This window comes from Vanrija pseudolonga, chromosome 2, assembly GCF_020906515.1.
Source record: "Vanrija pseudolonga chromosome 2, complete sequence".
In the NCBI taxonomy this organism is placed as follows: Eukaryota; Fungi; Basidiomycota; class Tremellomycetes; order Trichosporonales; family Trichosporonaceae; genus Vanrija; species Vanrija pseudolonga.
In genome coordinates, this window is record NC_085850.1 from 4,433,651 (window position 1) to 4,458,162 (window position 24,512).

Sequence of the window (24,512 nt, forward strand, 5' to 3'; positions counted from 1 at the left end):
CATCGGGGTGGGGGGGAGGCGTCAGCAACATGACTGATAGTCGCCGATGGACGTGCATCGACGTGGATGATGCGTTGCATCTCCGATTCTGCCCCGCATGCACGGGGCACTCTGCTCCGGGCGACGCGACCCGCTGCCTGCCATCAGTGCAAGACGAGTGCATCGGGGAATGCCTGCAAGACACCACGCGCGACAACATTAGCGTGGAACACTCTGACCCGGGCCATCCGGCGTCTTGCCCGACTGACACCAGCTGACCCAAAAGCCCGAAAGCCTACTGGGCAAGCAGCCGACCACGATGGCCTCAAAAGCCTGCGAGCCCACTGGCTACAAAAAGCCTGCAAGCCTGTTGGAGGAAAGCCTGGAAGCCTACTGGATATCATCGCGGCGACGGCCAGTTCGGTGCACGCCGATGCTCGGCGCACGGCTTGGCAGGTGCGGGGGGCGGGGGTCTGCGGGGTTGCGCGGCGCGGAGCCCACCCCGTGTTTAGTAAACGAGCCGAGAAACCGGGCCGAAGGTGGGGCAGGGTGTGCGCTCGATCAAGGACCGGCACACCGACTAACTTGGGACACACGCGCATGTGCGCCCGCGTCCTCAGGCTTAACCTCGCATGCCCATACTGTGCACAGCCTACGGACAAGCGCCGAACGGAGCACAGCAGCCCGTAAGCGTCAGCCGCAGGATGCCCCGCTCCCTTGCTCTCTCTCGGCAGGGCACCCCCACCGCGCTTCCCCACTCTGGGGCCAGAAAGCCTACCGGCTCGTCAACATGCCAGCGGGGTGGAGTCGTCTAGGCTGGCGGGCTTTATGAAGCGGCGGCGACAGCGACGTCCCCGGCTTCTCCTCAACACTCGCGCCGCTCAGAATGACTGCCGCGCACACCAACGGACACGCTGCTGCCAACGGGCACGCCGAGGCGTACCCCGCCTCTGGCTACCCCCGCTTCCAGAGCGACGCGCGTGAGTTGTCGTTTGGCAACTGGGTGATGCCGCTGGCGACGCTGACGCGAGACAGGGTACAAGAAGCTTCCCCAGCTCGAGGGGCGCCTCAAGTCGTTTGTCGTGAGTGGGAGAGCCTTCGGGTGGGCGTGCTCGCGCTGACGCTCTCGCAGGGCGGCTACTATGCCAAGAACAACCTCTCGTCGCTGCTCGTCGCCCACCGTCACGACGACGAGGCCCACGTCAAGCTCGAGAGCTGGTCCGCCCCGGGCCACTCGAAGCCGCTGTGGGCCGAGGCCGTCAAGCAGGTGTACAAGCCCGCGAAGAAGGGCCAGGACTTTGGGCCAGACTGGAGCAACCACTGGTTCAAGGTGACGGTGCACATTCCCAAGCAGTACGCCGACTATGAGCTTGTCTACCTCGAGTTCGACTCGACAGGCGAGGCCATGGTGTTTGACGAGGAGGGAAACCCGTACCACGGCCTCACGGGCGGCACCAACGTCGACCGCCGCGCCGAGTTTATCATCCCCGAGGCGCACCGCAAGGCCGGAGTGGGCCACTACTGGATCGAGGCGAGCTGTAACGGCATGTTTGGCGTGCACGACGACATGTTCGGCGAGATGGAGGGCGACGACGAGATGGTGAGTGTGTGGGCAGTGGGCACAGCTGACGCGCTCAGCACGAGAAGAAGTGGGTCCTCAAGTTCGCCGACCTCGTCGTGCCCAACCAGGAGGCCGTGCGGCTCAAGTGGGACTTTGAGTTCCTGCGCCAGCTCGGCTCCCAGCTCCCAGAGGACTCGGCGCTCGCGCAGACGGCCAACTTCACCGCCAATGAGATGATGAACGTCTTCCGCAAGAACGACCTCGAGAGCGTCGCGGCCACCCGCAAGGTTGCTGAGAACACACTCGGCAAGGACTGGCAGGCGAGGATTATCAAGGACAGCGACGAGGTGGAGGCGCAGCAGGGCACGCTGTGGGCTATCGGGCACTGGTACGTCGCTTCCTAGGCATCGTAGATGGTTGCTGACGCTCGCTCGCAGCCACATCGACACTGCCTGGCTCTGGCCATTCAGCGTGACTCAGCAGAAATCCGCGCGCTCCTGGTCGGCCCAGTGCGACCTGATGGACAGGTACCCCGAGTACGTGTTCAGCGCGACTCAGCCCCAGCAGTTCAAGTGGGTCGAGCAGCTGTACCCTACGCTGTTCACGCGCATCCTTGAGAAGGTCAAGACCGGCCGCTTCCAGCCGCTCGGCTGCACGTGGGTCGAGATGGACACCAACATGCCCTCGGGCGAGGCGCTCGTCCGCCAGTTCCTCTACGGCCAGCGATACTTTGAGAAGCGCTTCGGCAAGCGCTCGAGCACGTTTGTGCTCCCCGACACTTTCGGCTACTCGAGCCAGCTGCCCCAGATCTGCCGACTGGCCGGCGCGCCCAACTTCTTCACCCAGAAGATCTCGTGGAACAACATGTGCGTGGAGGACCGGGTGATCCAGCTGACGGTGTAGCAACTCGTTCCCCCACTCGACGTTCAACTGGGCGGGTCTCGACGGCTCGCAGGTGCTCACGCACATGACGCCTGTCGAGTCGTACAACTCGCAGGCGGACGTCGAGGAGATCCGCCGCGCCATCACGCGCCACAAGAACCTCGACGCGACCAAGCACGCGCTGCTCATCTTTGGCAACGGCGACGGTGGAGGCGGACCCACGGCGCCCATGCTCGAGAAGGTGCGCCGTACGCGCGCAGTGGTCAACAACCGGCCCGACGCGGCGGGTATCCTGCCTCTCATCAAGAACGGCGGCTCGTTTGAAGAGTTCTACGATGCCGTGCGCGCCGAGACCAAGAACGGCTCCACGCTGCCCATCTGGCACGGCGAGCTCTACCTCGAGATCCACCGCGCGACGTACACGTCCCAGGCGATGGTGAAGAAGGGTAACCGCAAGAGCGAGAACCTGCTCCGCGAGGCCGAGTACGCCGCGACGCTTGCCACGCTCGCCGACAAGTCGTACGCCTACCCCAAGGAGCGGCTCGACGCGGCGTGGGAGGACCTGCTGCTCTGCCAGTTCCACGACGTGCTTCCCGGCTCGTCGATCGACATGGTCTACGACGACGCCGAGGAGATCTACGCCAAGCTCCACCGCACCATCACTGCCGTCATTGAGGAGGCCTATGCCGTCGTGTACGCCGGCACGAGGGCGCTCGAGGCCGGCGACAAGGCCGCCGACATCGTCGTCGTCAACACGCTCCCTGGCGTTGCGCGCGAGGAGGTCATCAAGGTCGGCGACGAGTACGTGCTCGTGTCTGCCGACGGCACCGACGACATTGGCAAGCCCGCGCAGTTTGAGGGCGCCGGTGCGACCGCCAAGCAGGTCGCCGAGGACGAGTACGAGCTCGCCAACTCCTCCGTCAAGGTCACCATCAAGGGCGGCCGTATCACCTCTATCGTCGATGTCCAGCTGAAGAAGGAGCTCATCCCGGAGGGCCAGTCGGCCGGGCTGATCATCTACGAGGACCAGCCCAACTACTGGGACGCGTGGGACGTCGACTACTTCCACGTCGAGAAGTCGCAGCACCTCAAGTTTGACACGGTCTCGGTCGGCTCAGCCAAGGGGCTGCGCGCGAGCCTGCTCGTGTCGACGACGTACGACAAGAGCCATATCGAGTTTGAGATCTCGCTGGATGCCGTCGCTGCGTCTGTCAACGCCGACGCGCGCAGCCTCATCCGCGTTGACGCGACCGCCGACTGGCGCCAGAAGCACGAGTTCCTCAAGTTTGAGCTGCCGCTCGACATCCACAACGACGTCGCCACGTACGACACGCAGTTTGGCGTGCTTACCCGCCCGACACACCGCAACACGTCGTGGGACGCGGCTAAGTTTGAGGTGTGCGCGCACAAGTTTGCCGACCTCAGCGAGTTTGGCTACGGCGTCGCCCTCCTCAACGACTGCAAGTACGGGTACGCGACGGCCGGCAATGTCGTCACGCTGTCGCTGCTCCGCGGCCCGCGCATGCCCGACCCCGACACGGACATGGGCGCGCACGCGTTCAGCTTTGGCATCTACCCCCACGTCGGCACGTTTGCCGAGAGCGACGTGCCCCACGTCGCGGCGGCGTTCAACAACCCGCTCAAGGTGCGCGCTGGTGCGAGCTCCGCCCGCACGCCCATCACCGTTACTGGTGCGCGTAATGTCGTGCTCGAGACGATCAAGCGCGGCGAGGACAACGCGGACAAGACGATCATCGTCCGTCTGTACGAGCAGTTCGGTGGCAAGGCCAACGCCACGCTCCGCCTCCACGGCCTCAAGGTGTCCAAGGCCGAGGTGGTCAACCTCCTTGAGGACCACGTCGAGGACCTCGAGATTGTCGGCGGCGACGCGATTGCGCTGCCATTCCGCGGGTTCGAGATCAAGAGTGTTCGCCTGACGCTGTAGGGTGGGGGATTATAGAGAGCAGCCTTGTGTACGATGATGAAGATGGATCGCGTGTCTTGTCAAGGTGGCGTCCGGCTTCGGGCCGGCGAGGGAGGGTGTGAGCCGACACCAACGGTGCCGGTCCAGACCACACCCTTCTGACGGCGTCATAGCCGTCTTGGCCTGCCCAGGCTCAACCTTGCCGTCCCCTCGGCAGACCTGACGTACGGGCGTCTCTGGTACAGATGACGGTACCTCACGCTCACCCGCCGATCAGGCCACAGACTGCCGCCGGGCCGGCTACGAGGCACAGACTAGTCGCGGAGTCACCGCCTGCCACCACGCGGGGACATGACGCTATCCTGGGTGGCCCGAGGCGGACGGCAGGGGACTTGTTCATGGAGGATCCCGGCCCCACACAGGCAAGCTTAACTGCCTCAGGCTATGGAGCCCGGGAGGGCCCTGGGTACGAGCATGAATGTGCCGCAGTCTCCGAGGGGCTTGGGAGAGAGGCGTGGCGGGATGGTAGCCATATAACCTTGCACGGGACATCGCCTCGTCCGCGTTGCAGCTGTCCCCCTTCGACTCCTAGTTGCATAACGGCTTGCACTTGTCTCGGTCGTGGGCAGTGGCCCTACAACCACCGCGACCTGCTCGACAACATTGTGATCCGGCCAGCCGGCCCAGAGCCTCGTTGCTTCGTACGTATCCTCGATGCCGTTCGGCATGCTGGTATCCCGAGCCACACCATCGCCCACGCCACCTCGCGCTATTCTGGGCGACGGCTTTGATGAGATAGCACGATGTAGGCTCGAGCCGACGCCGCACCCGTCACTCGGGACACGGCGTTCGGGACGGCACTCACAGTGGTCGAAACGCTCATAAGTCCCGCCACGGACCGCCAGGCACCAACAAGAAAAACCACGACTCCATGGCGCAGGTGGTTAACGCGAGGGTCTCATATTCATCTATGAGCGTCGAGAGACGTGCAATCCCTAGACCCGAGTTCGAGTCTCGGTGGGGTCAGGTAGCGACGGCAGCGAGAGCTGCTGTAGCTTTTGCCTGGGCGCGAGGTCGAGGTGCGAGGCCGGGTCGCTCGCCAGGGATGGATGATGAGTGCGGGGGCGAGGACAGGGATGGAGGTAACCGACGCGCCGGCGGCGGTGGTGGCGCACGCTCGCCCCACGTCTTGGCAAAGCGGACGGTGAGATGGGCGTGCTATTCCTGCCTTCTGTGTCACTGCGCAGGCGTTTCAGCTTGCCTCCAGCAGGAATGTGAGGCCCAGCTGCCTGTTTTTAGGGCGCGTGCGTAGAAGGGCGACGTCGCTTGCGACGTTCGGTATGTACGCACCCCCAACTGTGCCACTAAGCGCCGCTCCACATGACGTTGATTACCGCGGCGGCACCGACAGTCCGGGCATATGGCGCGCTATTGCAGACTAGATTGAGCATGTGGTGCTCTGGACCGTGTCACGGACCCGACTGGAGTGGGACTCGAGTGGGCTTCATGTCCCGAACCCCGCGCTTCATGCTGAATCCCGTTGTTGTCGACGAGCGAGCGGTCGGTGCACTGCCAAGTCACCGTCAGTCGCCGTGCGCGCCGTGCGTCGGCTGAGGCAAGCCGAGCGATTCGTCGGATCATGACACTCCATTCCGCGCGTTTTCCAACCCAGTCCTGGCCACTGGGGATGGAAGTGGTTACCGGCGGTCTGTCTGTCTGGTGGGCGGCGCCTGGCGCTTGCGGTATCCTTCGTTTAAGCTCCACAGGCACCTTGTATCCGAGTGCACCACATGATTCCACCTTCGGCGCCAGAACGAATCACGTAACAGTCTCAATGTTTCCCATTGTGCACCGCGGTTCGGAGCAGGACCATACGAATGGGAAATCGGCCAATTCGATTTTGACATGACAGACAGGCACACATGACGCTGCGGTCGATGGAAGGTCAAGAAGGCGTGCTGTCTGCTGACTGTCTACTGCCTGCTGCTGCTGCCCGCACCTCGTTCGCTCGCCCAGTAGGAAGGCACACATTAACCGAAAGCTCTAGTCCCAGGTCCACATATGCATAGGATTGGTGGAGGTTGGCGTAGCAATAGTGCGAGACGACCATTGTACCAGACGACATGTCAGTAGGCGAGCCTTGCCTCACGCAGGGAGTCACTGTGCAGCATCAGCCTGATTGCATGGCCAAACAATGGTACTAATGAGCAGCTCTAGGGGCTAGCGCCTCGCCAAGCGCAGGTAGCACACGAGCCCTTGGCCGCGCCAAGCGCATGATGGGCATGACCTTTTATTGACACCATGTGGTCCACTTGTCCCTTGGCCCTCACGGCCTCACGGGATGGTTGCAGGCGGCTATCGGGCGGAGCCAGTAGTTGCGGCAAGCTTCACACACACACCAGCGACGGGGTTGCGGTGCCGCGATGCCGCTGGGGCTGCCGGCTCCGATGCGGATAGTGGGGCATGCTGCGGTACATGCTGGCCGCAGATTTCCGGACGCAAGTGTTTAGCTTTCATGCGTTCAGCCGAATCCGGAGTGATGGGGATTGACCTGCTGCCCACTCTCGGTCGTGCACGCAACGAGCAGCAGCAGATCCAGGATGTGGAACAGCTGACAGCTGGCGGTTCAGGTCAGTCAGCCATGTCGCCCCGGGATGTCAGATCCCGTATTAGCACGCCGCAGGTATGCCGCGGCAAGTCACAGCGGCACGTTCAGGAAAAAAATGGGCGGCCACTTGAGCCTATGGCGGCGTGGAGCATGCCTCGCGCTGCTTCGGGTCCGCGGCAAGCTGCTGTCGCCCATGAGGTGGCTGCGACTGCGCAAAGCATGTGAGCAAGCGTGCCATGGGACCCCAGCGCCTCGCGCCCCCGCCAAGGAAAAGTGTCGCACGTGAAACCATATTACAGCCAAGCGAGCGCTTGTGAGCAGCAGTTGACTATGGCCTCTGCCTCTGTCCCAGACCCCCCGCCGTCCACCGCGTCATGCAGATAACAGAGCTGTCCCTGTGTCCCATGTGGTGCATGTGTGTGACGGAATGGGGAGTAATGACCGACCCCGCGCGCGCAACAGCTCCGCCGCACCCACCACTGGTGGATCAAGCGACAGCGCGGTGAGACGAGACCCACCACCGAGCCACTCCACACACCGGCCGATGGTCACTGGCCAGTTCCCACTGGTCAGTTGGCGCGCTATCGCCTTGTTCCGAGTCATTATTGGCTCCCCAGAGCCCCACACTCGCCCCAGCGGCTAGCGAGTAGCAGTTAAAAGTCACAAGATCGAGGAAGAGGGGCTGTCTTGACCCCAACTTCGTACTCACCCACAATGAGCGCAAACGCGACTGAACGCGAGCACGCCTACCACGCCCAGGCGCACGGTATCTCCGAGACCAAGGAAAAGGCCGGCCTCGGCGAGTACTCGAAGGAGGAGGAGGCTGGCGTCGTCGTCCAGTCTGCCGACGGCGTCGACCCCCAGCTCCAGCCCACCGCCGAGGACTTTTCCACTCTGCGTCGCGTCTCCGCCGGAATGCCGTGAGTGTCCAGACTTGACTTGGCGAAAGTGGCAGCGATTAACCATACCCCCAGCGCCGTCGCCCTCGCCATGTGCTTGATCGAGTTTGCCGAGCGTGCCTCCTACTACGGCACCAAGGGCCCCTTCAACAACTTTATCAACAACAAGCTTCCCAAGGGCGGTAACGGCGCCGGTGCCGTCGCTCCCGGCAAGGCTGGAGAGCAGCAGAAGGCTGGTGCGCTTGGCCGTGGCTCGGTCACCACCTCCGCCCTCACCCAGATGTTCAACTTCCTCGCCTACGTTATCCCTATCCTCGGTGGTATCATTGCCGACAACTACTGGGGTCGTTTCAAGACCATTGTTGTTGGTACCGCCATCGGCGCCATTGCCCACATCATCCTCATCATCCCCGCCATTCCCAAGGTGATTGCTGTCCCTGATGCCGCCCTCGGTATTTTCATCATCTCGATCCTCATCCTCGCCTTCGCGGCGGGTTTCATCAAGCCATGCTTGGGCCCCCTCCTCTGTGACCAGTCGCCCGTCAAGCAGCCCACCATCTCCTACACCAAGAAGGGTGAGCGCGTCATCATCGACCCCCAGACGACCGTCTCGCGTTACCTCATCATCTTCTACCTCTGCATTAACGTCGGTGCCCTCTTCCAGATGGCTACCCAGTACTCGGCTCGTCTCGTCGGCTTCTGGCTCGCCTTCCTCGTTCCCGGCATCCTTTACATGCTCATGCCCCCTGTCCTCATGTACTGCTCGCCCCGCCTCATCAAGCAGGCCCCTGGTGGCTCAGTCCTCCCTGACACCTTCCGTGTCATCCGCATTTGCATGTCCAACGGCGGCTGGAAGAGGCTCGGCCGCGGTGGCGACGACTGGTGGAACAAGGCCAAGCCTTCCTACATCCAGGCGAACACCGGCACCGTCGACATGTCACGCGTTCACTGGGACGACAAGTTCGTTGATGAGATCCGCCAGACCCTCAACGCCTGCGGTGTCTTCCTTCTCCTCCCCGTCTTCCAGCTCGCCGACAGCGGCTCGGTTGGTCTTGGCAACCTCGGCAACGACATGTCGGACGCCATGAAGGTCAACGGTGTCCCCAACGACTTCCTCAACAACTTCAACTCGATTTCCATCATCGTCTTCACCCCCATCCTCACTTACGGCATCTACCCCTTCTTCGAGCGCATCGGCTGGCCACTCAAGCCCATGACTCGCATGTGCATTGGCTTCCTCCTGGCCACCGTCGGCTGTATCTTTGGCGCCATTGTCCAGAACATGATCTACGACCGCTCGGTCTGTGGCAAGTTTGCCACGCACTGTGAGGACGACATCCCGACAGTTACCCTCTGGTGGCAGATTCCCATCATCATCTTCCCCGCCATTGGTGAGCTGCTCGTCAACGTCACCGGCTACGAGCTTGCCTACACCCGCTCGCCTCCCCGCATGCGCGCTCTTGTCTACTCGCTCTCCCTCTTCAACGTCGCCATTGCTGCTGCCATCTCGCTTGCATGCTCGGCCGCGCTCACCGACCCCAACCTCGTCATCGCCTGGATCGTCCTTGCCTGCGCGTCGTTCGTGTGTGCTCTCATTTTCCCCACCTACTTCCGCGGCCTCAACAACTTTGTGTTCTCGTGGTCGGATGAGGAGCGCAGCCGACACACCCAGAAGCAGGACGAGGAGATTGCCCGTGTCGAGTCGCACCGCCAGAGTGTCTCCGAGGGCCACAGGGACAACGACAAGTATTAAAAGGTGTAGGATTGTAAACGGTTCTCTCTCAGCGGCAGGTGCCGCGATATTGTAGTAGTTCGAGAGTGATATGAACTCGGGAGTGCTTCTAGGCCACATGGTGCAGAGTTTGATTTCATGTGTCAGGGGCTACACTACATCACCTGTCCTGCGAACATTTATGGCGAGTGACCTCACCCTAGTAGAACTCGATCCTACGCTTGTTATCATGCTCCTCGTAATGCCAGAAAGACCAGCCCCAGTTCCTCCAACCACCATCAGCATTGTTGCGCCACAGCGTGCCCCTGCCTTTGAATATACACCTTTGAGGTGGGCACGCGCAGTCGGACCCTCGCATGATACCTTGACAACCTTGCTCCGCGCCCCCCCCCCCCCCAAGAACTGTGTGTCTGAGGGCAGGTGCGCTGGGCTCATGTCTCTTAAGCATGTGAGCACCTCACGTCGTCTGCAGGACCTTGTATACTATCAGGAACCAGTGTACCACGGGAAGAAGAGCTTCCAGGGCCCTTCATTGGGCGGTGTTATGTCGGGTTGGTCGCTGCCAAGTAGGTGTGTAACCGGGTTACTGAAGCTTAAACACTGTGTTTAGTATCCAAGGCCTCTCCGCCACTCCCACGATCGCGATCATTGCCCGTCGAGGCCCCAGCATCATCTTACTTCCAGCATAATATTGCTGCTCTCCGACGCACGCAAGTCACGCGGCTGCCAAAGTGGTGCATGTGACTTTGCAGAGCAGGCCGGTTGTCGTCTTGTGCAAGGGCGGATAGATCAGGTCCGGGACCTTGGACCGGGGGGGGGGGGGGGGTGGGTATTACATATGGCGTGGCGTTTGACGGCAGTGTGGCGCTGCGGGTATCATTGTCACACCGTGCCGGAAATGCACCATCCGAACGGTGAACATGGGGAGCACACAGAAAAGTGCATAGGTGTGGAGGTATTCACCGTCTAGTAGAACTCGATTCGTTGATCACCATCAGGGGAAGAGAATCTGCCCGAGATGCCCCAGTTTCTCCAGCCACCATCGGCACCGTTGCGCCAGAGTGTCCCCCTGCCCTTGAATACAACGATGCCGTACGCAGTCTCTCGTGCAGTCGGCTCATCCTTATACACCACGGTCATCTCGGCAAAGTTGCTTCGGCTGCCATTTTCAACGCGCCACCCGAAGCCCATGTTCCGTTTGAATATGATGACGTTAAAGTCGGGGAGTGCTTTGAAGACGTAATCGGTGAGAGCCTTCACCAAATGGTCCCGACGTTCACCCTCCGTCTTGTAGTTTGCCACCAGTTGGACGATGGCGGCGAACCCCTCCGTCCCGGCAATATAAGTCTCGTTTTCCTTGTCCTTTGAATTGGCAGAGTTGGCATCGATTTCGCCGTCCTCGCCATCCGAGTTGACCACTGTGAACCCTTGGGCGTCCTTCTCGCCGGGGTATGGAGAGGTGTAGACCCCTCCCAAGTCCGGGTCAGTGCCCGCGAAGGAGATTGCGTTGTTGCTGGCACCCTGGCGGGCGTCCGCCACGTCCGGAATAGCCTGGGCGGTGAGCGCAGTGGTGAAGAGGATTGCCAAGGCCTTGGTGAGAAGCATGTTGTGTGTGCGGATATGTGCATGGATGTCTTGGAGGTCAGTGGTTGCCAACGTTGGGCTTACAACTTGGTGAGGAGGGAGTTAGGTGATGTGTCGGGGGTGGCATTCTCACGAGTTTGGTGAGTCTCTTAAGAACTGTGACGGCTGGCGGACCTAATGATGCCCCATCGTTTTCCCTCGGCCCAACTTCGCCTACGAGGCCGCTTCTTCTCACAGCCGGTTAAGCATGGAAGCACTTCACGTCGCCTGGTCGACAATACGGGACCATCAGGCACTCGCGGAACACAGGAGGAAGACAGTCTCGTAGTGGGACCGTTGCCATGAGTCTGAAGCATCACGGCTGTAACCAGGTCATTGAAGCTTAATTCTTGTATGCAAGGCCTGGCCCAATGTGCATATCAGTTTGGCGGTCGAATAGAATACTTCTTCCCACCAGGTCGTGGCAGGAGGTTCACGTTGATCTGCACCCGTCAGCAATTCATGATCTGCGACCTGCGGGAATAGTGAACACCGACGCTCTTCCAGAAGAAACCTCAGCTTCCCCCAGGCGTCCCTGTGGGGTTCATAGTTTGAGTGGCGCTCAGGTGACCACAAAAGTGGCGCGAGGCGGTGCAGCAGTCTTGGCGCACACACGCTGATAGGTAGGCGTTGGTCACCGCGTCCTGTTCGGGTTCGAATGATGACATCGAGAAGTTGTCTCTCTCTTAGACAGCGTAAGGAGGTGGGAGAACCATGGTTTGAAGGTGGCAGACATGCAGAAGGGCAAGAAAGGCCTGACGCCGACGTGGCGGGGAGTGCCCCCTAAATTGCTGTCGTGACAACCAGGATCTTGACTGGAGTGGCACGAGTCTTGATGTCACGCCTCTCGCCAGATTCACCACCTGACGTGCATGTTCAAAGTAACTTCCAATGTCCCAGTTCCCGAGGGCGCCATCGATCGTCCTGCACTGCAGGCATCTACTACCTGGGATTGTGCTGTAAACAAGGCCACGAGCCCTTTGTGAAACACGACAAGTCCATGCAGAGGAGGGAGAGTTAAGGCAGAGCTGTCAAACACTTCCTACCAAGCGCGGGCATATAGCAAAGCACTCTAGGCACGCGGTTATGTAACTGGAGAGGAGGCAAGTAGACGAGGCCGCATAGAGGCAACTTCTATTGAGTATGGAATCCAGACGTCCAGGCGCAGGCAGATTATGCTTGGGCCGGGGCCCCTCGACCCTCAAAAGTCATCCGCAGCGTTTCATTCGTTCATCGGGACAAACGGGCTGTAGTACAAGTTTTACGGGGTTTTGTATCTGCTTCAATTCTTGGAGTCGTTCTTCGGAAGCAGATGGTCCGTCTTGGACGGTTACACGGACGAACGGGGTGTCGGAGAAGGGGCGTTGGCGTAAAGGTGAGTCCGAGTTGTGACCTCGGTCTAGGCCTAGTAGAACTCGATTCTGGTACCGCCGTCCTCGGTGCTGAACGTCCCATAGTATCCCCAGTTTTGCCAACCTCCATCAGCGCCGTTGCGCCTGAGCGTGCCCTGTCCGCTGGATGTGACCATTCCAAAGTCGGTCGAAATGCCGCTCTTGTCGTCGACATAGGTGTAGGTCGTCTCCTGGTAATCGCCGGCATAGTTGGGCGACTCGACGGTGAAGCCAATGTACCGCTTGAAAATGATGATGTTCTTGCTGGGCCAGGTCGCGGCCATATAATCGAGCACGGCCTTGACCCACTCACCGCGGCGCTCGGGCTCCTGCTCGCCATACACGAGAATCGGGAACAGCTCGGTGTTGAGGCTGCCCAGGAAATCCCACAGATCATCCTGGGTCTGCACCTCGCGACGGTAGTGGAACCCCTGGGCGTTCGTCTCTACCCTGTTGTGGTTGACCGCGTCGAAAGACTTGGAGGTGGTGCCGACATCCTGGCGAGCCTCCACCGCTACCGGCGCGGCGTGTACTACGGCCACAATGGCAAGGAGGATGGCGAGCGGCTTCTTGGTGAACAGCATTATAGATAGCTGGCGATCTGGATGTCAGATTGATTCACTGGGGTAGAACCTACCTTTGCAGATGGGCGTCTGGTAGGTAGGCGCGGCTGAGAGTGGATCGAATGGGTTGGTGAAGCCAACTTTGACTCGACTGCCTCGCAGCTTTTATACCATTTTGTGAGGGTCGCTCAGCATGACAGCTGCGCGACTCCACTTGGCTGTGAACCGACACAACACGAATGTAGCACGTTGCTGGGAAGGGAGGCCCCAAATCTACTCCTGACTCCATTCCATTTCGTCTCGAAAGCGAGGAGAGGATGTACCATGGCCACGCATGAGCAGAAATTCCTCGGGAAGTGTCACATCGCCTGTGGAAGTTGATGGATGACAAAGCCGCAAGGAATCAGGTGACTCAAGTCAAGCCCTCGTATCCAAGGCAGCTTCAATGCTGTGTAGACAAACCGAACAGCACCCGTGGTGGGCTGTTGGTAAATGTGACCGGTGGTTCATGGACATGTGTCGAGTGGGCGAAGCACGATAGTTGTTTGTTGGTGTTGTTGTTGGGAGATCTTCGGGAATCGTGACTACCGAAGCTGTTCCTGAGCCATGCCCCGTCTTTTAGACCCGATACACCTCGTGGGCTTACGGATGCAAGCGCCATTGCTGCTCCACTGCTCCACAGATCCCACAGATGGACATCAGGTGACTCTGCTCGAGGCACGGACTTGGTGCGGAATCCCTCGTCCCGAGAGGTGGGCGGTCGTTAGCGTGGCCTGAGCGTTGCCCACACCCAACTGACCTTGTTCTGCGGATCAAGTGTCGGGTGGCGGTCTGGAATGCACACATGAAACGCGGCGTTTACAGTAGTGCATCCCCTCGATATGAGTCACGAGCTCACGCGTCACGCACCCCAGAATGTCGTCCTCCCGACTGCTAGGTCGGTGACGTCAAACCCCCATGTGATGTCTTGCGGGAACACAGGAGGCCAGGAGGAGGAGCGAGTGAGCTTCATTCCGTACTGGCCTCAACATGGTATGATTTTCAGGCACTCACTAGATGCTGGAGACGCAAATAGCTCGACGAGACCAAAGTGACATGGTAAAGGCAGTCGCTGCTGACGTTCTCTTCGAAATCAACCTGGGGAATATCGTCCTCTGTATTGCCAAATGCCTGCTTCAGCTCTTGACGAGGAGCGCACGTTTCGATTCGAGGTCACCCGTCGCCAACCATCCCTTCCCGCCGACACTACAGCAGGCGTGGTCAGGCCACTGTATGGCTCTGCAGCAGATCTGATAGTTGCAGAAGGTTCCCCTCTCTCGCATGGGACACGCCAAGTTGACCGAGATTGCCGGGACAGATGACATCATGGCCACAAACTGCCGCCACAGGAACCACAACGAAGGAATGTACCATGCTGCACATCGCTCGTACCGTCATGCAGCTCTCGCCGCTAGCTACTACCCACAGCACAGCATTCAGAGCAGGTCGTGGTGCCGGGAATGCTCTAGAGGTATTGCAGTTTGTCCATCCTGGTTGGGTAAGGACAGTCGCACGTTCTTCTCCGAGGAGCATCGCGAGAACACGGGTTGTTCGCGAGCAGCAGGCCTCGTCGTAAAGTTGTTGGTGTAGTCGCCATGCTGGAAGAGGGTCGTCAGCTCATCCATGCCCCGGGATCACTGGAGCACCGCCTTGTCGTGTGGAGCACTCTCCGACATTGCGTGTGGAGCCGCTTGCCCACCCGAACTCTTATCTCATGACCATGCTATCGGTCCCCTCGTCGTCAAGTTCTGATGACCTTGGAGCTCATTCTAGGCGCTACCTGAGCGGCATACCGTTCATTCGAGCTCCCCGAGCCCACATGTGCTCAGTTCAGTCATACCCAGCTGCTTCAATCTTGCCTGTTGAGGGAAAGCGCTGGATGAAGGCGACGGCAGTGGCTCTGCCGCTGTTGTCGGGCGGTGGTAGGCACTATCAAACTCCCGAACACGGTGCCGAGGTTCGACAGGTGAGATCACGGGCGCCACCGGGCGCCGTGGACCGAAGGGTTCTCCGGAGAGCCATGTGATATGCCTAGTCCGGTGGCATTGAGATGGCTTTGACAAAGGCAGGCTGGCTTGGTACTCCCCGAGTCCCGAGATCAACTGTCTACGCCATCGGCATGAACGCAGGGTTGCCCGTCACTCCGCTCGGGTCCTCGTCGCTGTGGTCCTTGCCGGCGTAGTGGGTGCCCTCCACCGCTGCACGATACACACCTGTGTGTTCCTCGACGCGCATAGGTGAGTAGCGGTACTGGAGGGTGGCGCGCCACTCGCCCCCTGCAGGCATGTCGTCATGGACTAGGGCTCCGCTATCCGTCATCGATGGCGGCGCTTGGGAGGGCCGTACTTCGCGCCCTCCCCCCCCCCAGCGCCAGACAGCTCAGGGAGGGTCACTGTGCCCATCATACTCGTCGCAATCGCCATGTCGGGCCCACGCCACCTGGTGATTCTGCCACTTGGCGCATGAGCTGTCCAGCCGGTGTACGTTGATTGGGGCGAGGATCAAGGCCGGAATCAATCCACCCACCATGCGGTGGCATCACTGGCAGGTCTGCCTGCCCTCCCTCCAGCGAAGCTCCGTCATACTGGGTGGGGTGGTCGTGCGACGGAGGCAGCTGTCGAGGCCACCTTACCTCCTGTACCCTGCTGACCACCTGCGCAAACCAGAGTCCCATGCAAGCGAGGCAAAGGGCCACAAGTGGTCGAAGCGAGCCGCCTCGCCCTGACACCCTCCACACCAAAAGCCCAAGGCACACCTGGGGGGACGAGACACATCGCCGCCAACATAGTTCTGCCTCAATTCGTCCCACATCATGCAAAACAGATCGCTGCCAGCGCTGACAAGCTCTGTTCTGCTGCATCACGAGCGAGCAACGGATCGTCGTAGATATGATAAAGGTTTCAGGTGTATCTGTTATCGATGCGCGGATCGGGGCGCAAGTGCGGGGGCGGCGGGCGTATGCTTGGGGAGGAGGACATGTTACCGTCCATACCTCACCACGATGCCCTCTGTCGGCTTTTGCAAGTCGTGTTCACACTCGCCGTCAATTTTTCTCGTGCTCGCTCGCTACCCTCCAGTACCCTCCCTTGCTTGGCCTCCTCATGTGCCGCCTGAATGCCCGCTTGCCACACGAATCCCACGCGACTTTGTTTCCGTCGGTGGGGTACCTTGTCTTGTGGACCTGTTTCGGCTTTCCCGCAATCCTTGTACTGCACATTTCTGAGATTGGATCAAGCCAGTCGTGCGAGCTGCTCACCCCTTCGCTCGCTGGCAATCGCATGGATTCCGGGTGGATTCGCAGCTGCTCCGCGCACGCCGCTCGACCCTCCTTTGCGGGGCGTGTGCATGTGGCGTGGCTGACTGACGGCGTTGGTGCTGCTGCTAAAAGTGGAGTTGTTGTGGGCAAAGGCGGGGCCAAATGCATCTCGTTTGTGGCGTCATGAAGGGTCTGTAGAGGCAGGGCACTGGAACAGAGGGAGGGGAACGGAGAGCCCGCGCAGCACTCGGTGGCCCTACGGCATGCTCCAAGGCCATCGACGTGCGATCTCCTCAGCCCCAGCCTCAGGCCATGCTTGGGTCCGGGAGGAACCGCCTGGACACATCAACATCATATGGCTACGTGCTTCATATGCCCATCTGCCCCTGAGGCCCAGCTTGTCCAGCACCGTATCTAGTCGCGCGGGCACCCGACACGCACTCCGCCCCTGGGTTCCAAGGTCTTGGTGGGGGTCCGGCATCCTGCAGGCATGTCGTCATGGACTAGGGCTCCGCTATCCGTCATCGATGGCGGCGCTTGGGAGGGCCGTACTTCGCGCCCTCCCCCCCCCCAGCGCCAGACAGCTCAGGGAGGGTCACTGTGCCCATCATACTCGTCGCAATCGCCATGTCGGGCCCACGCCACCTGGTGATTCTGCCACTTGGCGCATGAGCTGTCCAGCCGGTGTACGTTGATTGGGGCGAGGATCAAGGCCGGAATCAATCCACCCACCATGCGGTGGCATCACTGGCAGGTCTGCCTGCCCTCCCTCCAGCGAAGCTCCGTCATACTGGGTGGGGTGGTCGTGCGACGGAGGCAGCTGTCGAGGCCACCTTACCTCCTGTACCCTGCTGACCACCTGCGCAAACCAGAGTCCCATGCAAGCGAGGCAAAGGGCCACAAGTGGTCGAAGCGAGCCGCCTCGCCCTGACACCCTCCACACCAAAAGCCCAAGGCACACCTGGGGGGACGAGACACATCGCCGCCAACATAGTTCTGCCTCAATTCGTCCCACATCATGCAAAACAGATCGCTGCCAGCGCTGACAAGCTCTGTTCTGCTGCATCACGAGCGAGCAACGGATCGTCGTAGATATGATAAAGGTTTCAGGTGTATCTGTTATCGATGCGCGGATCGGGGCGCAAGTGCGGGGGCGGCGGGCGTATGCTTGGGGAGGAGGACATGTTACCGTCCATACCTCACCACGATGCCCTCTGTCGGCTTTTGCAAGTCGTGTTCACACTCGCCGTCAATTTTTCTCGTGCTCGCTCGCTACCCTCCAGTACCCTCCCTTGCTTGGCCTCCTCATGTGCCGCCTGAATGCCCGCTTGCCACACGAATCCCACGCGACTTTGTTTCCGTCGGTGGGGTACCTTGTCTTGTGGACCTGTTTCGGCTTTCCCGCAATCCTTGTACTGCACATTTCTGAGATTGGATCAAGCCAGTCGTGCGAGCTGCTCACCCCTTCGCTCGCTGGCAATCGCATGGATTCCGGGTGGATTCGCAGCTGCTCCGCGCACGCCGCTCGACCCTCCTTTGCGGGGCGTGTGCATGTGGCGTGGCTGACTGACGGCGTTGGTGCTGCTGCTAAAAGTGGAGTTGTTGTGGGCAAAGGCGGGGCCAAATGCATCTCGTTTGTGGCGTCATGAAGGGTCTGTAGAGGCAGGGCACTGGAACAGAGGGAGGGGAACGGAGAGCCCGCGCAGCACTCGGTGGCCCTACGGCATGCTCCAAGGCCATCGACGTGCGATCTCCTCAGCCCCAGCCTCAGGCCATGCTTGGGTCCGGGAGGAACCGCCTGGACACATCAACATCATATGGCTACGTGCTTCATATGCCCATCTGCCCCTGAGGCCCAGCTTGTCCAGCACCGTATCTAGTCGCGCGGGCACCCGACACGCACTCCGCCCCTGGGTTCCAAGGTCTTGGTGGGGGTCCGGCATCCTGCAGGCATGTCGTCATGGACTAGGGCTCCGCTATCCGTCATCGATGGCGGCGCTTGGGAGGGCCGTACTTCGCGCCCTCCCCCCCCCCAGCGCCAGACAGCTCAGGGAGGGTCACTGTGCCCATCATACTCGTCGCAATCGCCATGTCGGGCCCACGCCACCTGGTGATTCTGCCACTTGGCGCATGAGCTGTCCAGCCGGTGTACGTTGATTGGGGCGAGGATCAAGGCCGGAATCAATCCACCCACCATGCGGTGGCATCACTGGCAGGTCTGCCTGCCCTCCCTCCAGCGAAGCTCCGTCATACTGGGTGGGGTGGTCGTGCGACGGAGGCAGCTGTCGAGGCCACCTTACCTCCTGTACCCTGCTGACCACCTGCGCAAACCAGAGTCCCATGCAAGCGAGGCAAAGGGCCACAAGTGGTCGAAGCGAGCCGCCTCGCCCTGACACCCTCCACACCAAAAGCCCAAGGCACACCTGGGGGGACGAGACACATCGCCGCCAACATAGTTCTGCCTCAATTCGTCCCACATCATGCAAAACAGATCGCTGCCAGCGCTGACAAGCTCTGTTCTGCTGCATCACGAGCGAGCAACGGATCGTCGTAGATATGATAAAGGTTTCAGGTGTATCTGTTATCGATGCGCGGATCGGGGCGCAAGTGCGGGGGCGGCGGGCGTATGCTTGGGGAGGAGGACATGTTACCGTCCATACCTCACCACGATGCCCTCTGTCGGCTTTTGCAAGTCGTGTTCACACTCGCCGTCAATTTTTCTCGTGCTCGCTCGCTACCCTCCAGTACCCTCCCTTGCTTGGCCTCCTCATGTGCCGCCTGAATGCCCGCTTGCCACACGAATCCCACGCGACTTTGTTTCCGTCGGTGGGGTACCTTGTCTTGTGGACCTGTTTCGGCTTTCCCGCAATCCTTGTACTGCACATTTCTGAGATTGGATCAAGCCAGTCGTGCGAGCTGCTCACCCCTTCGCTCGCTGGCAATCGCATGGATTCCGGGTGGATTCGCAGCTGCTCCGCGCACGCCGCTCGACCCTCCTTTGCGGGGCGTGTGCATGTGGCGTGGCTGACTGACGGCGTTGGTGCTGCTGCTAAAAGTGGAGTTGTTGTGGGCAAAGGCGGGGCCAAATGCATCTCGTTTGTGGCGTCATGAAGGGTCTGTAGAGGCAGGGCACTGGAACAGAGGGAGGGGAACGGAGAGCCCGCGCAGCACTCGGTGGCCCTACGGCATGCTCCAAGGCCATCGACGTGCGATCTCCTCAGCCCCAGCCTCAGGCCATGCTTGGGTCCGGGAGGAACCGCCTGGACACATCAACATCATATGGCTACGTGCTTCATATGCCCATCTGCCCCTGAGGCCCAGCTTGTCCAGCACCGTATCTAGTCGCGCGGGCACCCGACACGCACTCCGCCCCTGGGTTCCAAGGTCTTGGTGGGGGTCCGGCATCCCTTGGATCCTCTGCCCGCGAGGCCCAACTACGGCCTGTGATTCGATAATGATACATGCTCCCCCTGTCGTCACAGTCCCATCTCACCTATCGATTACCAGTGTCCACGCACCGCCTGCGCGCTCCTTTTTTTCTCCCCCGGGCCCCCCCCCCCTCCCCTTCCCCTGCGTGCACACTCTCTCGTCCTTGGTCTTGTACTTCGCTTATAACATTGAAACGTCCAACACTCGCTACCAGTCCCCTTCCCCCCGTCTTTCTCACACCGGCGACTGGGACGCAAGCACAAGGACGCCACCTCTGGACCCAAGCACGTTTAAAAGGGCGCCAGTCACACCTACTACCCCACCTTCACCCCCTCACACGACCACTTTAGACCGATAAATATTTTACGCAGCTCCAACGACGCAATGGCAAACCTCAAGCCCAGCGAGTCGGGCGGCAACGGCGGCACAGAGGTGCACGACGCCTCCAAGCACCACCACTACAGCAACCACAATCACCATGACATCCGTCGTGGCTCGCTCGCGCGCCGTCAGTCGTCGACGATCGCGGCCGACTCTGCCGATGACCTCCTCAACAAGATGGGCTACGAGTCTGAGCTTGTGCGCTCGCGCTCGACCCTCCATGTCGCCTTCATGTCTTTCGTCCTTGCCTCGATCCCCTACGGTCTCGCCACGACCCTCTACTACCCCCTCCAGGGTGGTGGACCCGTTGTTGTCATCTGGGGCTGGGTTATCGTCTCTCTGATCATTCTCTGCGTCGCCTCTTCGCTCGGTGAGATCACCAGCGTCTACCCTACGGCCGGTGGTGTCTACTACCAGACGTTCATGCTCGCCCCTAGCAACTACAAGCGCGTGGCCGCCTACATCTGCGGCTGGGCGTACGTTGTTGGTAACATCACCATCACGCTGGCCGTGCAGTTCGGCACAACCCTCTTCTTCGTGGCGTGCATCAACGTCTTCGAGAAGGAGCCCGGAGTCGGCATCTGGGACGCCCAGCCGTACCAGATCTTCCTCACATTCCTCGCTATCACCTTCATCTGCAACGCCATCTCCGCCCTCGGCAACAAGTACCTGCCCTACCTCGACGCGTTTGCCGTCTACTGGACCATGGCCGGTCTGGTCGCCATCCTGGTCACCATCCTTGCCATCGCCAAGAACGGCCGCCGCAGCGGTGCCTACGCTCTCGGCCACTTTGAGCCCACCTCCGGATGGCCCGCTGGCTGGTCTTTCTGTGTCGGTCTCCTTCACGCCGCCTACGCCACTTCGTCGACCGGCATGATCATCTCCATGTGCGAGGAGGTCCAGCGCCCTGCCACCCAGGTGCCCCGCGCTATGGTTCTCACCATCGTCATGAACACGATTGGTGGTCTCTTCTTCCTCGTGCCCCTCATGTTCGTCCTCCCCGACCTTGCCGAGCTCGTCGCGCTCCCCTCCGGTCAGCCCACGCCCTCGATTATCAAGTCGGCCGTTGGTTCTTCTGGTGGCGCTTTCGGTCTCCTCATGATCATCATCATCCTCGGCATCCTCTGTGGTACCGCCTGCACCACCGCCGCATCGCGCTGCACGTGGGCCTTCTCTCGTGACGGTGCCATCCCCGGCTCCAAGTGGTGGCGCCAGGTCCACCCCAAGCTGGATGTGCCCCTCAACGCCATGATGCTCTCGATGGCTATCCAGATCATCCTTGGTGTCATCTACTTTGGCTCGACTGCTGCCTTCAACGCCTTCTCGGGCGTCGGTGTCATCTGCCTCACCTCGTCGTACGCCGTGCCCATCCTTGTCTCGATGTTGGAGGGCCGCCAGCGTGTCAAGACTGGCCAGTTCTACCTCGGCAAGCTCGGTTGGTTCCTCAACATTGTCGCTGTTGGTGAGTACGCACGTGGATGACACTAGGCCGCCGTCTTGGAGGGTTTACTGACATGCCGCGCAGCCTGGTCGTTCCTCGCCCTTCCCCTCTTCTGCATGCCCGCCCTCCTCCCCGTCACCCCCGCGACGGTCAACTATGCGCCCGTCGTCTTCGTCGCCTTCGTCGGTATCTCGTGCGCGTGGTACTTCTTCTGGGGCCGCAAGAACTACCACGGCCCGCCCAAGGACGAGCTTGACGAGACGCTCCCCGCCAACTTTGACACCGAGGCGCCACGCGAGGCGCCCGAGGTCACCGAGACCCACGAGAAGACGACGTACCCGACTGTGCTGGAGCGCAAGAATAGCTAAGCTGGGTTGTGCTGCTGCCGTGGTCGTGGTCTTTCGTGGTTCGTCTTGGTTCTCGGATCCCCCCCCCTCCATCTCAACACCATCTACCCCCACATCTCCCTCCCTCCCTCCATCCCTCCCCCTCGGCCCGTTCGCTTCCCTATAATGTAGCGATCTTTTCAACAAGATGTCTTTCGTCTCTGTCCGTCTCGAGACTTGGCACGTAGAAAATAGTTAGAAAAAACTCCATACTCCCTCTTCCGAGCTTGCTGGTGCAGACGCCCACCAACCCCCTCCCCTCTTGTACCCACAGTGTGCCTTTTCAACAAATATAGCAGTTGTGCGTCTGTGTCTCCTTCTTGTCTGCGCCACAGCATATGTATGTCATGTTGATCGAGTTTGTGTGCATACAAGTGTGGGTGGTTGCAACCTCGGTCGAGGCGGGGGGGTCGGCCTGCCGGAGCCTTGATAACCGGGGTTGAATGACGAGATACCCTCCCTCACTTGACTTGACCTCGGTGTCAACAAGGATGACTGATGACGACGGCTAATCACTAGAGCGTCGTCTCTTTGCTAGCCTCGTCAAGGCGGGACAGACCTCGTCGTCGTCGCGGTTGCTCCTTTGTCCTTATAACAAAGCTTAGAGGTTAGAGACGACCGACCTCCCCCGCCCCCCTCAAGCACGTCGCCCATCATGGCCCCTCCGTCTCCTTCGTACCCGCTCTACACGGGCCCCACCCACACACCCTACCCCATCATTGACCCGGCAGTGTCCACCCTCCTCCCACTCTTCCAACCGCCATCACAACAGGCACCAGCATACCCGCCTCGCCCCGAGCTGCCGGTTGCCGTGCCGGCCGGCTGGACCCGCACAGTGCATGCTGCGCCGGCCGCGTACCCCCGCTCTGGCGAGAACGCTGTCGGCAACCTCGTGCGCGAGTCCAAGCCGTTCTCCACCAATCTGCCCATTCCAGCCGACAAGGCAAACGACAAGGCGTTCAAGGCCGCCGTGTTCACCACCGAAGCGAACAATATCACACGCGCCCACTACCTCGACCACATCCTCACCGCTGAAGAGGCCGCCTCGTCAACCCAGCCCCACCTCTGGCTCGGCGTCGAGCGGTGGACGCGCGACAAGCCGACCGGCGGGATCACGCTCATCGTTACCCAGGCCAACGGGCTGATCAAGGAGGTGAGTGGGCGGGTGGATGGATGCTCGGCGCTGTCGTAGCTCGCAGATGGCTGACGCGACCTAGCAATGGGCGCCGACGATCAAGTCGATCCTTGAGCGCGGCCCTCGCGCTCCCGGGGCAGAGTTCGGTACTGGCTTGCCCATCCGGCACGACACGCGCGTGCTCATCGACGACGTGTGGTTCCTCGACGCGGTGACGCACGGCACCAGCATCGACCTGAACGCCAGGCTGCAGGGCACCACCCACACGTGGTACGACACGGCGCGCGACATCCTCAACTTTGTCGCGCACGTCCTTCCTGGTCTGCAGGGCCAGCGCGCGCCGTACCAGCTCGAGTGGAAGCCCGAGGGAACGGCGCAGTACGCCGACGTGGTGCCGGTCGGCCACTCGTGGGGCGCGAGTGCCAGCATCCAGGCCGCGGTTGCCCGTCCGGAGCTGTTCCGTGCCATCCTCAGCGTCGAGTCGACTGTAGGTACCTGTTACGCGACACAGCTGACCTCCCAGTGCCCGCCTTCCAAGGTCCCCTACTCCAAGTTCCTCGAGCTCGGCCCCGGCGCGTTCCCGCAGGCGGCGGGCGCCATCCGCCGGCGCAACGGGTGGCCGTCGCGCGAGGCGGCGCGCGACCAGATGAGCAAACAGGCTTTCTACAAGGCGTGGCATCCGACCACGTTTGACATCTTCATCTCGCACGGCCTGGTGCCCATCAACCCCAAGGACCCGAACGGCGCGGTGCAGCTCGCGACGCCGCCGTGGGCCGAGGCTGCCGTCTTCACCGACGACTCGGCTGTCGGCGCGACGTGGGACAAGCTGCTGCAGCTGCGCATCCCCTCGGGCTTCATCATGTGCGGGGACAAGGAGCCGATCTGGACCGGCGGCAGCGTGCTCACGCGCGAGCTGGTGTGGCGGCCCTGGAGGAGCCGCAACGAGCGCATTGCGGATGGTGGGCACCTGCTGGTGCAGGAGAAGCCTGAGGAACTCGCCGAGGCCATCTGGCGGTTCTTCACCACGCTTGATGCTGGCGCGTGGGACGTGGATCGGAGCAAGGCCAAGTTGTAGTAGAGTACGCTTGCGCGGGAGTGCATCCCCGCTTGCCCCAGAAGAATACATTGTATCGTGGATGGTGAGGTGAGACTCGAGCGGCGCCGCTCCGAGGTGTCAACATCTCAAGTGCAAGCGTACGTGACGCGGAATAACCCGTGCCGACGTCATGAAGAGGACAGGAAGCTCCATCTCCGCTGACTGAACACAATCCATGAGGCCAAGA

General features: G+C 60.9%; 6 protein-coding genes and 1 non-coding gene across 7 annotated transcripts; 5 read left to right on the forward strand and 2 right to left on the reverse strand.

The window, feature by feature from the left end:
• Positions 1 to 865: 865 nt before the first annotated feature.
• Positions 866 to 4,367, forward strand: ams1_1 (Alpha-mannosidase; the record flags this gene model as incomplete). Its single annotated transcript, XM_062770010.1, has 6 exons — positions 866 to 959; positions 1,015 to 1,061; positions 1,112 to 1,579; positions 1,618 to 1,928; positions 1,978 to 2,406; positions 2,444 to 4,367. The coding sequence occupies 6 exons, from the start codon at positions 866 to 868 to the stop codon at positions 4,365 to 4,367; spliced, it is 3,273 nt and encodes a 1,090-aa protein (XP_062625994.1).
• A 904-nt stretch (positions 4,368 to 5,271) lies between these two features.
• On the forward strand, positions 5,272 to 5,372 carry LOC62_02G003478. Its single transcript has 2 exons — positions 5,272 to 5,309; positions 5,338 to 5,372. It is a non-coding gene; the product is annotated as a tRNA-Met (tRNA).
• A 2,296-nt stretch (positions 5,373 to 7,668) lies between these two features.
• Positions 7,669 to 9,699, forward strand: PTR2_2 (Peptide transporter PTR2; the record flags this gene model as incomplete). The annotated part of the gene is made up of 2 exons (XM_062770011.1): positions 7,669 to 7,874; positions 7,929 to 9,699. 2 exons carry the CDS (start codon positions 7,669 to 7,671, stop codon positions 9,604 to 9,606), a joined length of 1,884 nt encoding a protein of 627 aa, XP_062625995.1. The 3' UTR covers positions 9,607 to 9,699.
• An 852-nt stretch (positions 9,700 to 10,551) lies between these two features.
• LOC62_02G003480 (uncharacterized protein) lies at positions 10,552 to 11,190 on the reverse strand (the record flags this gene model as incomplete). The annotated part of the gene is made up of 1 exon (XM_062770012.1): positions 10,552 to 11,190. The coding sequence occupies one exon, from the start codon at positions 11,188 to 11,190 to the stop codon at positions 10,552 to 10,554; it is 639 nt and encodes a 212-aa protein (XP_062625996.1).
• Positions 11,191 to 12,613: 1,423 nt separating this feature from the next.
• On the reverse strand, positions 12,614 to 13,183 carry LOC62_02G003481 (uncharacterized protein; the record flags this gene model as incomplete). Its single annotated transcript, XM_062770013.1, has 1 exon — positions 12,614 to 13,183. The coding sequence occupies one exon, from the start codon at positions 13,181 to 13,183 to the stop codon at positions 12,614 to 12,616; it is 570 nt and encodes a 189-aa protein (XP_062625997.1).
• Positions 13,184 to 19,991: 6,808 nt separating this feature from the next.
• HNM1_5 (Choline transport protein) lies at positions 19,992 to 22,452 on the forward strand. Its single transcript, XM_062770014.1, has 2 exons — positions 19,992 to 21,729; positions 21,793 to 22,452. The coding sequence occupies exons 1-2, from the start codon at positions 20,271 to 20,273 to the stop codon at positions 22,074 to 22,076; spliced, it is 1,743 nt and encodes a 580-aa protein (XP_062625998.1). The 5' UTR covers positions 19,992 to 20,270; the 3' UTR covers positions 22,077 to 22,452.
• Positions 22,453 to 22,589: 137 nt separating this feature from the next.
• On the forward strand, positions 22,590 to 24,372 carry LOC62_02G003483 (uncharacterized protein). Its single transcript, XM_062770015.1, has 3 exons — positions 22,590 to 23,247; positions 23,312 to 23,716; positions 23,753 to 24,372. The coding sequence occupies exons 1-3, from the start codon at positions 22,750 to 22,752 to the stop codon at positions 24,302 to 24,304; spliced, it is 1,455 nt and encodes a 484-aa protein (XP_062625999.1). The 5' UTR covers positions 22,590 to 22,749; the 3' UTR covers positions 24,305 to 24,372.
• Positions 24,373 to 24,512: the final 140 nt, after the last annotated feature.